At 37.6% G+C, this 13,311-nt stretch overlaps 1 protein-coding gene across 1 annotated transcript in view; it reads left to right on the top strand.

Moving 5' to 3' along the window:
* The first annotated feature begins 1,501 nt into the window (after positions 1 to 1,501).
* Positions 1,502 to 13,311, top strand: part of LOC117174216 (cytochrome P450 9e2-like) — a 15,632-nt gene continuing 3,822 nt past the window's right edge. Inside the window, exon 1 of the mRNA XM_033363086.1 lies at positions 1,502 to 2,448. Coding sequence (XP_033218977.1) covers positions 1,539 to 2,448 — 910 coding nt within the window. The 5' untranslated portion in view covers positions 1,502 to 1,538. The remainder of the gene's footprint in view (positions 2,449 to 13,311) is intronic.

Raw genomic sequence — 13,311 nt, forward strand, 5'->3', positions numbered from 1 at the left:
ATAATTATTTTTAATTATTTAAACATTTGAAATGTGGAGCATAAAATATTTTCAAACTAATACGTACCTCTTCCTACTGATGCTCGGAAACTTCTATGTGCAAATTCAATCATTGTAATAGTTTGCACCTTTATGAAGAAGTATTCATAAAGTAGGGTATTTACAAATGAAAGAGATACAAATAAAATGCAGGTAAGACTGAGAAAGATAATACACAAATATTTTGTAGAGGAGAACTCATGAATACTCCTTTAAACTCGATAGATCTATGCATCTGAAACAAATCCTCTCGTTGAAAATGTTTAGAAGTTTAGAAAAGTAGCCAGTAGACAAGTACAGGTAGAAGAAACATTTAAATTCTTATTGTCCATTCCGATAACCTGAGCCCTAGACCATAAAATTCGCAGGTATACCTCGCCCACTTCCCCATAATTCGCTTACTGTAACGAAAGTGCCCAGGAAAAGTGGCTTAAGATGATCTGGGGGTACCGCAGCCTGCTTGATCCCTTGGCGACCCTTTTCTATTGTTCAGCGCTGGGCTCGGTCTCGAAGCTGGGCGGCTCTCAATCGGCGGCTTCTGCATTATGTTACAGGGGACATTTAAATGCTATATAGTGTATGAACTCTGTTGCGCCTTACCATGGAGGTCGAGTCGAAGGCGCGTTGCGTTCAAAATTTTGATAAAACATTCAATTTTAATATCTTGCCACAAGAATTGTTTTTGACAATTGTTATTATCAACTTTTGTTTTTGTTACCGATACTAAGCCTATTTGCTAATTTGTTCATAAAATTGGTTTATTATAAATAAATGGAATAATGAACAAATTATTTTTATTCCATGAGTCCCTAAATATTCATTTAAGACAATATAAAGTTTCCCTGATCAGTTATTAGGGCGTAAAGATTGTAATGTTCAAAATTACAGTTTTTCTATACTTTAATAACAAACTTATTAATAAGAAAATAGAGCGGACAAGAGTTTGGAGCGTCAAGCTCTTTAGAATTTAATGAACTTAATTTAAAACAAAAAATTCAAAATCGGACCAAACTTGAAGGCTCTGGGCATTTTTGAGCCAAAAAAGTGCATTTCCTCTCACTGTGCGCGCCTTCGACTCGGCCTCAATGATAGGGCGCAACAGAGTTCATACACGTTATTTAATTTAAATGTCTCTTATAACATAATGCAGAAGCCGCCGGCATAAAAATGATCCTTTATGAGAGGAAGCAAAGACCTGCGTGTAAGAAATTATGAAAATTAAGGCAAAACTTGAAATAGACACACCCGTTCTCATGTTCAGCAATTTTATTTTCATGTAATTCATGTTCAAACTCGCACATGTACATTACGTCTTATGTGAAAATAAATTACAATCTACTATAGACTGTGAAATATATATGTATATCGTTCATGATACTCTCCTACCTAATCGCATGGAGTGACGCAAACCTTATTGACATCACAGCTACAACACTAGCAACGATACGCAACGCATGTCCTGAGTTAAGTAGTAAACGTTCTCATTTCCAGTTCGCGCCATGGCGTCGACAATACTACTGCTCTTGACCTTCTTCGTAGGCGCCATTGGTGCTATAATTTTACTCTATCGCCAGATGAATTTTTGGTCTCGAAGGGGAATTCCTCATCTTAAACCACTACCAATCATAGGAAACAATTTGTCTATGTTTTTTGGAAGAACTTCAATTACGGAATTCGTCACCAATATATATGATAGTTTTCCTGATGCAAAATACTTCGGTATAATGGGTTTTCAAACTCCAGTAGCTGTCCTTCGCGATCCAGAACTGATAAAGGAAACGTGCGTGAAAAACTTTGACTATTTTCTCAATCATCAAAGCTTCCTTACCGAGGAAATGGATCCCCTGTTTGGGAAGAATGTATTTTCGTTAAAAGGAGATCGTTGGAAAGTAATGAGAAACACTCTGAGTCCATGTTTTACAGGAGCAAAGATGAAGTTTATGTTTGAAATAATTGCAAAGTGTTCTCGTGATTTCGTTCAATATTTTATAAATCATCCCGATGAAGCTACGTCTATTGATACTAAGGATGCATTCACGAGGTATACCAATGACGTAATTGCAACTGCTGCGTTCGGTATCAGTGTCAATTCTATGAAGGACAGAGAGAACGAGTTTTACTTAAGAGGGAAGGATGCTACGTCATTTCGAGGTATTTGGCGCATGCTAAAGTTCTTCGGTTTCCTGGCTTGTCCGAAAATAATGAAGCTGATAGGAGTAACCTTTTTCTCTCGAGCAACATACCGATTTTTTGCGGCAGTTATTCATGATGCAGTGAAAACAAGGGAGGAAAATAATATAATTAGACCAGATATGCTTCAGTTATTGATAGAAGCCAAGGTCAAGGATAACCGTGTGGAGATGTCTATCGATGATATTACTGCCCAGGCTTTTATATTCTTCTTTGCAGGTAGTGATGTACGCCTACACGCCCGGTGTTCCAGAAATGGATTTTTGTAGATAAAGTAAGTCACATTTCGCATTTTTTGAATGATGATATATTTTTTTTACTCTGCATAAATCTGCGTATTGATGTCCTCAGAACCACTTCTGATTTTCATTTGTGTAAATTGTTAATGAAAAGTGCAAGAAAACTATTATTCTTCATTGGATTATTTTTATGTTGTTGTACAAAACTAGAGTGCACCAAAAATCAACAGTAATCGATGCATAAAGAAAAATATAATGCTAATAAAAAGTTTGAACAAACATTTAATTTTAATAAACAAATTCTATAAACAATTATTTAATATGTATATGTTTGATAGAGAAAAAATTTATTTACTCATATGTATTCCTATAAGCGCCATGAAAAAAAACCTTACTAAACTCTTTTATTCCAATAAAAAACTATAATAATCATTTTGCCGTGAAAAGTATTATTTGTGGACTATGCAAAAAACTATAAATAAATATCAAGTGAAAATCGTGTGCTTTACGCTGCGACACTGTGGTCAAAAATAGGAAAAAGGTGGCCAAAGTTAGAAAATGTTCATAAAATGGGCCAAATCTGATTACTTACAAGATTTGAGGTCGCTGATTATGAATCCGATGTTCAAAATTCCAAAACAAAATTGTGGATCCAATATGGCGGTCGAGTATGTCTAATAAACTTTCGATTCTTTTCAAAATTGGTATAACGGGCTATTCAAGATTGCTGATTACGAATCCGACATCAAACATTCCAAAAACAAAATGGTGGATCCAATATGGCGGACGAGTATGCTAAATAAACTTCGATTCTCTTCAAAATTGGTATAACGGAGTTTTGAGGTTGCTGATTACGAATCCGATGTTAAAAATTCCAAAAACAAAATGTTGGATCCAATATGGCGGACGAGTATGTCTAATAAACTTTCGATTCTTCTCAAAATTGGTATAAGTGGCTTTTCAAGATTGCTGATTACGAATCCGACATCGAAAATTCTAAAAACAAAATGGCGGATCCAATATGGCGGGCAAGTATGCTAAAGAAACGTTCGATTCTTTTCAAAATTGGTATAACGGGGTTTTTAAGGTTACTGATAACAAATTTTAAGTTACTAAAGTAAAACTAAAATTAGTCGATCAAATTTAGTTCACATTGATACGTAAATCTTCGAAATCGTAGATGAGATTTTAAATACTTTGATTTCAATACTGTAAGAATTTATGGAATTTATGGATTGAGCTAAGTAAGAGTAAATTAAAAAAATTTCATCAACATTTTAAACACAATTTATGTGTCAGTGTTGGCCATATAAGATATATTTTGAAGAATTACGTGAATCTAATCTTAGATTAGCGATCGTAATCAGCGACCCCAAAAACCCCTGAGTATAGATTTTGAAGCTCACATATATATATATATATATATATATATATATATATATTCAAAATTTTGAAATCGCCATCTTGCATCCGCCATCTTGAATTGAAATTTTTGAAATTCTGACTTCATATTCGTTATCAGCGACCCCAAAAATCCTCGAGTAAGAATTTTCAAGTAAATTCACTAAATAGAAAAATAGTGCGACAAAGGATTAATCTAAAAAAACGAGCATTTAATGTTAAATTATATAACCTATTTTATAATGAATAAAATAATAAACCATTATAATTATAACAATAGGAAAAAGGAATTATTTATTCGAAGAAACGCTGTGAAAAGATTTGCTTCTTGAACGTTTTCTAATTTTTTTTGACGATGCATTCTTAATAAGTTACTTATCAGGTATTTTCATGAATAAGGTTTTTTTCACTGCGTTTTCACAAAACATATTTTTTTTCAAGGCGTTTTCACGAGTAAACTTTTTCCTCACGGCGTTTCTAAAAAACGGTTTCTTTGCGCAGTATTGACTAAAATATGTTTTTATTACGGCCATTCAATGATGCGGGTTTCTTTCACAGTATTTATACAAGGCGTGTTTTCTCACAGCGTTTGCCAACATATTTTTTTTACAGTGCTTACTAACATATATTTTTGGTTATCATATTTTATAGAGATGAGTTTTTTTTCATCGCTTTATAATAAGAAGTTTTTTGCACAGCGATATGATTTACGGGTTCATTCTCCTAAGCACCGGCGATATAATTTGTTAATAATATTCGCAAGAATAAGTGAAGAAGTGCGAAAAGACGAAACGTCTAGTAGAATATATGTACGAATATACAAATATAACACTTTTGTTTATAAAATTTCTTAATAAACATTGGAATTGTTGAATTAGATTGCACCTTTCAAGCTAGGTCACATCATAAAGTCATCCACAGCAGGTTAATGAAAAATTTTTTTCTGTGTGAATAATCGTATATATTTAAATAGATTATATAATTGTTATTAAAAATAGAATACTCTATTGCAATAAGGCTTTCACCTGGAAAACATCATAAAATCCTTTGGAGCAAGGGTTTGTAAAAAAAGTTTCTATAAACATACGAATATAACGCATTTGTTTATATTATTTACTAATTACAATTAGAATTGTTCACTTAGAATAAACCTTTGCGAGTAGATAACACTATGAAGTCATTCGAGGATGGTTTATAGTAAAAAGAAATCTGTGCGAACATACGAATGTAACGCAATTGTTTCTATAATTTAAAAAAATACTATAATTATTTATGAGTCAAAATGATATTTTAAAAATAATAAATGGTTTTGATTGATGGCCTATATTTTTATTGAAAAAAGCAACTGCGAGGTCTCACAGTTCAGTTTAATGTTTCGACCGTTCTTCGAGGGTCTTTGTCAGAAAAATGATAAAGAGAAATATATATTTCACCTGTGTAACATATCAAAGAGGTTAGGATTGTGAGATACAAAAGAGCGACAATATAAGAGCAGTTTCGGGCGTTGCCTCGCAGTGGCTTTGCAACTAAATCAGTCTGGGAACGTAAACAGTCTGTAGAAACTGGTGGCGACGCAGTGTTGACACTGCCAGTATGACTGAGACACTGCATGGGCCAGCAGTTCGAGGAAGGACTAAATCAATCGATCTTATATTGGCGCTCTTGTGTATAAACTCTTTCAATTTATTAAACATGTTTTTCGTGGTGACAGTTAAGAGCGACATTTTATAAGCATTTTAAATATGTCTAAAGTTATAAACAGCTTAATTGTTAAAAAATTTTCCACTAAGTTAAGAAAGAACGGATTTGATATAAAATGTAATTTGAGACCATGTATAACAGTATTTTACATAGCTAGGGGCGACAGGCGACGATTTCTAACGAGTGTGAGGTTTGCGGATCGAGCCAAAGCGAGGACAATAATGACTAGTTGAATAGAAAAATAAAAAAATAAACAATTGATTAGTTAAATATACTTATTCCTTATTATAATTTTAATCATAATATTATCTTTGCATTGTAAATTACCATTTTGGTAATAAGCTAAAAATTATATGAAATAGTAAGTATTATGTCTGATTTAAGTAATATGATAGAAACTTATTTAAGAATATATTTCAAGAACAGCGCTGTTCGGACCAATCTATGTAAGATATTTTGTTCATAACAAGCACATCACATGTTCGAACTTTGTTGCCTCTTAAGTGATTCGCAGTCGCTGGTTTCAATTTTCTAGTGTAGGGTTGAAAACACAACTTTCGACTCGCTCAAGAGGCAACGAAGGTCCAACTTTCGACGCACGTGTTATGAAATAGTATATTGCGCAACAAGGGCGAAAGGCGACAATTGCACGAGTGTCAAATTAGCTGCTCGAACGAAGCGAGGGCAAATATCACATGAGTGAAATTGTTGCCTCGCCCCGACTTGCGCATACACTTTTTCATAAAAAATGTATCGAAAATTTGACTTGAGATGCCTGAAACTTCTTTGCGTCTCAATAAAGTTAATATTCTTTGTAAATACGTAGACAGTGACAGATATAGGTTAGAATGCCTTATTAAAACGTGTGAGCATGTTTCGAAGTCCTTGAAAACAAAAGTTTATTTTCGGCTATGATCCGTGGCGTTTGTGGGTCTCAGGGTGGAAAAATGTTTTCTCAGATCTTTCACGTAATCTGATGCGTTGTCCGATGCTGCTTGCGGGGCTAGAAATTCTCTGGGTAGTCGGATAGGTTCGCCCTAAACTAATTCTGCTGACGTTGTCTGGAGGTCCTCTTTCCAGGCAGATCTGATTTCTAAGAGGATTATTGGTAAGACATCAATTCAGTTTTCCATTTCGTGACACACTATTGATGCTTTTAGTTGTCCATGGAAACGCTCGACAAGGCTGTTTCCTGAAGGTTGGTATGCTGTAACTTGCAGGGTATGCAAGTAACTTGTAACTTGTTGGTATGCTGTAACTTGCAGGGGAGCTCTGAACCTCGCGATCCACCCTGTAAAAAAATTTCGAGCAATGGTCTTTGCTTCTATGTTCTCCACATGGAAAGCTTCTGACCAACGAGTGAACCTGTCAATGCACGTGAGAATATAGGAATACCCGTGTGAATACGGAAGTTTGCCCACGATTTCGAGATGCAAGTGTTCGAACCTGGATGATGGTAGCTGAAACTTTCCAGTTGGAGATGCAACATGTGGCGTTATTTTTGCTCACTGTCATTGTATGCAACTTCGCGCCCAGGCCCGACAGTCCTTTTTAATTGAGGGCCATACAAATCGCTCTGTAACGAGTTTAATTGTTGCTCGAATTCCAGAGTGTGCGAGGTTGTACACAGAGTTGAACGTTGTTTTGCGGAAAGATGCTGTTATAAAAGGTCGGGCCGATTGTGTGGCAACTTTGCAGTACACGACAGCGTTTGTTCCTGGAATTTTTATTTTCTTGAGTTGGAGAATGGTATCTCCTTTTAAAATGGTTCCAAGTTCTTCGTCCTCGGCCTGCGAATTTGCAAGGGCTTCGTAATCAATGCTCGCCGCTATTGCGTCGATTCTAGAAAACGCGTCAGCGACAACATTTTTGAGTCCTTTGATGTACTGGATGTCCGTCGTGTATTGAGCGATAAAGTCCAGATACCGGAACTGTCGCGGGTGCATTTTTCAAGTATTTGTTTAAATACAAATGTTAGAGGCTTGTGGTCTGTGTATATTGTAAATTCTCGACCTTCGACCATATGCTTAAAGTGTTTGACTGCCATGTAGGCCGCCAGAAGCTCTCTGTCGTACGCTCCGTACTTTTGCTGTGCGGTATTGAGCTTTTTCGAGAGAAATGCCAAAGGTTGTCAGCCTTTTTCTATTCGTTGTTGAAGAACTGCTCCCACAGTGAAGTCCGAAGCATCACTTACTATCACGAGTGTGGTATTCGGGGCTGGGACTGCTAACAAAGCTACTCGTTCCAGAGCTTCTTTGCAAGCTTCAAAAGCTCGTGCTTCTTCATTGTTTCATTTAACGGAAGTTGAACCTTTAACGTTGCCTTTGAATAGGTCGTTAAGAGCTGCTTGAATTCCGGCTGCGTTGGAGATGAATCTTCTGTAAAAATTCATTAAGCCCAAAAATCTTCGGAGTTGTTTGACCGCTTCGGGTTGAGGAAATTTTTGAAACAGTACTCGAGCCCGCGTACGATTTCATCGATAAAACGCTGAAATGTTTGACCCGCGTTCGGCAATCCATAAGGCATGAATGAGAATTCAAATAGGCCGAATGGTGTAATGACAGCCGTTTTCGCGATGTCTTCAGGTGCAACTAGAATCTGGTTGTAAGCACGCACGAGATCAATTTTTGAAAAAATGCTCTTATCGTGTAGACAATTTGCGAAATCTTCAATATGAGGCACCGGGTATCGGTCCGGTATTGTTTGCGCGTTTAATTCCCGATAGTCGCCGCAAGGTCGCCACTCGCCGCATGATTCTGAGGCCATGTGCAGAGGTGAGGCCCAACTGCTTTCGGATGATCGAGCTGATCCGAAGCGCAGCATCCCGGCAAAGAACTTTTTTGCTGCTTTGTATTTCTGGCCATCTAGCCGCCGAGCTCTGTTCGCGACTGGTAGTCCGGGTGTTGTTCGAATATGGTGAAAAACATTATGTTTCGGTCCACGGTTGAACCTGCGGGTCGTGTTATTTCCGGAAAACGAGACAAAAGGTCATGAAATGGAGATACTGTCCCACTTTCTTGAATGCATTTAATGCTTTTCTGAGGACCCTTGATGATGCGGCCCTCGGATTTCAATAGCGTTTTGCCGCCAATGAGTCGAGCCTTGCCTACGTCCACCCAGAGTCCGAAGTGTGCTAGGCAATCGGCACTGATTATGGGTTTCTTGACGTCCGCTATCATGAAGCACCAAGTGAAATTGTGACGTAGTTTTAAGTTAGGAGTCAGCGTAATGAAACCATACGTTGAAATTATAGATCCGTTCGCGGCATATAGTTCATAAGATGTTTTGAGTAATAATCCGCGCACTCGCGATCGCGGGTACACGCACAAATCCGCACCGGTTTTGATAAGAAATTGTTCTCGTGTGTCGTGATTTGTCATGAAAAGGCGGCGCGAAAATGGGCAAGGGTCGCCTACCGCCTCTAGCGAGTGCCCTTGTCGTTTCCCTGTTTGAATGTGCACGGTTTATTGCACTTTTGTGCCTTGTTACCGAAAGGCGCGTGGTACCAACACATACCGTTATCTTAGTCCGCTTGCTGTCTTGAACGCGAGCGTGATCGCGACCGATAGCGTCCCGAACGCGCGGGACGACTTGAACTTTCGTGTCGAGCAGGTCCTTCTGAAAAATCACGACGCAGGGTCATTATTTCATGACGGAGGCTTTCGATCACGTTATAATATTTTGTCGAGGATGTTTCGGGGATTTGTCTCCTGTGGTCGGTATCGTATATAGCGCCTGCGAGTTCACAGATGGTCGCGAGATCGGCATTTGTCTGCGTAGCCAAGATCTCTTGCATGGAGCTGGTGAGGCGACCGATCCACAGTGAGCGCACTAAGTTTTCCAGAACTGTTGTGCCCGCAAGACCTTGGAGATGAGGTAGAAATGATGATCGCTTGCGATCTCCAAGTTCTTCACGTTTCAGGAAACGCCGCGTTTTTTGCTCTTGGGACGAGCTTAATCGGCGAATGAGCTCTGTTTTGAGTTTGTCGTATCTGTTTTCAGTGGGTAGACTACAGATGATGTCGCGCACTTCTTTTGAGTTTCGCGGATCCAAATTGGAAATAACGTAACTGTACTTTACCTTTTCAGATGAAATTTTACTCACGTCGAAAGAAGCCTCAACCATAGAGAACCATAATTCGGGTACTTCCGGGTAAAGAAGAGGTACATTTACGGAAACACTCTCAACTCTTGTTTCAGTTTGCGTCGGATTGTCAGGCATTTCACTAAGAAAATTTAAAACACAGTCACTAGTAAAAAAAATGGTCAGAAGTCACTGCACTAAGTCGACAGTCACGTAAAACAGTCCACTGATATTGCCCGTAGGGTCAGGGTATAGTCACTTTGTGATAGAGTCACTTCACTGCACAAATAAGTTTTTATTGTTTGTATCACGATCTAATCATGTCGGGGTCACCATTTTGTGGGGAAGGTAACTATAATAGGAAATACCATACAAGGAAAGTACGATATAAATATTCCGGTATATTTAATAACTACAAAAGTAAAGACTTTGTGGACATAGAGCCGGAGCGCGTAATTGTAGTGTTCGAGGCGACAGCTAAGCAATCACTGAATATTGTAAAGTGCAATCCTGATGTTCAGGTAAGAGGGCGGATGAGCATGAGTATGAGTCATGGTTTACAGTCGTCGAGAAAACCCTCTATCTGGGTAGTGAGTATTGCCGTTTGGAAGCAAGTAAATTGAAAGAAGAAACTTAGTTGAAATATTATTTGATTATTCAGAATTTGGTTTAATTAAAATAAAATATAGTTTCTGATTAATTCAACGTGGTTCCCACACAGATACAGTAGAATGTATATAATTTCGATACCGGTTACGGCGTAAAGTTACTTTTGCAGTCGCCTGTTTTTACTTTCTAGTCTAGGGTTGAAAACACAACTTTCGACCGGCTACGGGGGCATCGAAAGTCAAATTTTCGATACATGTGTTATGAAAAGCATTTTCAATTTAATTAATCAGTTTGATCCGTCTGAAGGATAAACATAATTTAAATTTTATTCAAAACCCAAGAGATGTTAAATTTGTCTGTGCATCCATGTCATCCTGAAGATGGAGTACAGATACATGAATATACAGGAAATGAGTTAGATGTCAAAGTTCGTTAGCGTAAGTCGATATACATTTGGATTGCGTCGATAGTGTATAACGTAAAAGTCATACCGTGACTCACTCCTATACAAATGCGCCAATATAAGATCGACGGATTTAGTCCTTCCTAGAACTGCTGGCCCATGTAGATTTTCAGAACACAGGCAGTATCAAAAACGCGTCGCCACCAATTTTTATCGACTGTTTACGTTTCCACAGACTTAGTCGCAAGGCCAGTACGAGGCAACCCCCGAAACTGTTCTTACATTGTGGTTTTTGCTTACTTGAATAAGTATATTTGTTGAAGAGAGAGAGAGAGAGCATAATATGATATTCATATTATCAGTTCTAAAATTTATGTTGCTTGTAAAAGTGTGTTTCTTTAGCTAATATAGTTACATTTTTAAAATTAAAGTTGTGTTGACGAATAGTTAAATGCTAAGCCAAAGCAGTGTCAGTTCTGTTCTTATTACATGACCTTTTGTGGTCCTTTATTCTCGGTAGTAATATAACTTTTGTTACATTTTAAGCAAATTATTTTATAAATTACAATAGTTTCCTTGCTTTTAGGAATACAGTATTTTTAATCTCTTAAAAGGTTAAATAGTTAACAGCCTAGTAGACAGAGCTATCAAGCTTTCAAATACATCTTTTCACCAAGAAAACATAAAAATGGTCACAAATAAACTTAAAATCAATGAGTTTCCTATCAGACTAATTAATAAATTAATTAATAATCGTGCTAATAAATTACTTTTTCATGATAGCAACACATAAGGTAAACAGATTCCTTTTAGGAGTGTGTGAGTTAGTGGTTGGATTCTGACCTGGTATCTGTAGGACCTGTGTGCGAGTTTGTGACTGCTAATGTTCGTATGCCGCTAAGTGTATCTGAGCGATTGGCAATGTTTACGTTCTCTTTTACTGTGCCCAATTAATGCTTTCTTTCTTTAACCATTATGTTGATGAGCTACAATGTCAGAATCCAACCACTAATACACTCCCTCTAAATATATCACTATATCTTATGTTCGCGTTCTCAAAAAAGGAAAAAATGTTAATAACCAAACTACAATTTTAAAATAAAAAAAAGATCCCATTCCTGCAGATGATAACAGGCGCCCCGCTTCACATTTGTCTCTCCCTAACCAACTTACTTCTCCCCTCTTTATGAAATTTCTTCTCATATTTACACGCTCAACTCCCGATTATAATCCCTAAACTCGTTCTTCACATCTCGACCTGACAAAATAATTAGGCAGTATTCCTTGCCAATTGCCTTCCAATTTTACGGATACTCATCATTAGTGATTAGAACAATTCTATTCTCCTTCAAAAGTCATCTGTGAACAACTTCTTTCCCAGCCCCATGACCTGCCTCATCACCACATATGCCCTTCTCGTTACCTATTTTATATGACTATCCACTCCCCTGTTCCTGCGAAATAGGAAGCACAGACACACAAACTCTTTTACCTCCTGCAAAGACTTTCCACCACCTTTCCTGAACGCCATAACCTTGGACTTTCCGCATCCAGCTCTAACCTATTTTTATCCAGTCTTTTCCCAAACTTCTTATCTGCTCTTTTAAGACCTCCTCGCTCTATTCTGGCAGCACTTTATCATGCGCATACGTAAGTGGCCATATCCGAACCCCTCCTAACATAACTGCTCCTACAACTTCGACAGCGGGCTTGCTTTCTTTAACCGCAATTAAAATCGCAAGAAGCGTTGAGCTAATCCGACACCTTTACCTTAACCCCCTAGTCATCCAAAAATACTTCAAAATCTTCTTCTACCTATCCTACGTCTCTTCACATGCCTCCCTTAACCTCTCAAACAAGCCTTTCTCCACTCCTCTTCTCCATTGCCTCTTACAGTCTTTCTATATCCACAAAAGCGAACGCGCCTTTGAGATCCACAAAACGCATATATTTTCCAGCTCCTCTGTGATAATTCTTTACACATCACGTGCTGCAAGACGCAAATATTGTCGATAGTGCTTCTTCCCTTCCTAAAGCCCGCCTGCATCGTCGGCAATATTCGTTTCCCCTCAACATATTTTCGCATCCTATCCACTGACAACGTCGCGTATACTTTGTACGCCGTATGAATTAAGGATGTATGTAAAAAAATCAATCTCTGGTTGGATTTTTTGAAAAAGAGCTATATTTAAGTGAAATAATGATTTATATCCTAGATTAACTTCAAATTTTTTAACCATACCGATACGGAAATAATTAATTTCAAAGTTGATTACTTTAACATGTACTTCATGAACAGTGCATAGGCACTTTTCACATTTTAATTTATAGTAATTAAACACACTGGTAGAGAAATTTAAAAAATGTCTGTATTAGTGCTGCATGAAAATACAAATTAAAAAAAAATATTCCAAGTTTTTCCACCGCGTAGTTTCATAGATAATTCAGTGAAAAACATTGAAATTTTAGTGACTTTCAAACTGATAAACATAACAGTATCGCATAGCAGCATGACAGTTCCCTCTCTCCACCTTATCTGCTGTACCAAGCTATTCAAACGCACATGACAGTTGATCAGCCATGGTTAGGTTTTAATTGCGGCCTTGAACGATACACGAATCTGCCGCTGGCATAAGAGTGGCAAC

Source organism: Belonocnema kinseyi, chromosome 6 (assembly GCF_010883055.1).
Source record: "Belonocnema kinseyi isolate 2016_QV_RU_SX_M_011 chromosome 6, B_treatae_v1, whole genome shotgun sequence".
Classification (NCBI taxonomy): Eukaryota; Metazoa; Arthropoda; class Insecta; order Hymenoptera; family Cynipidae; genus Belonocnema; species Belonocnema kinseyi.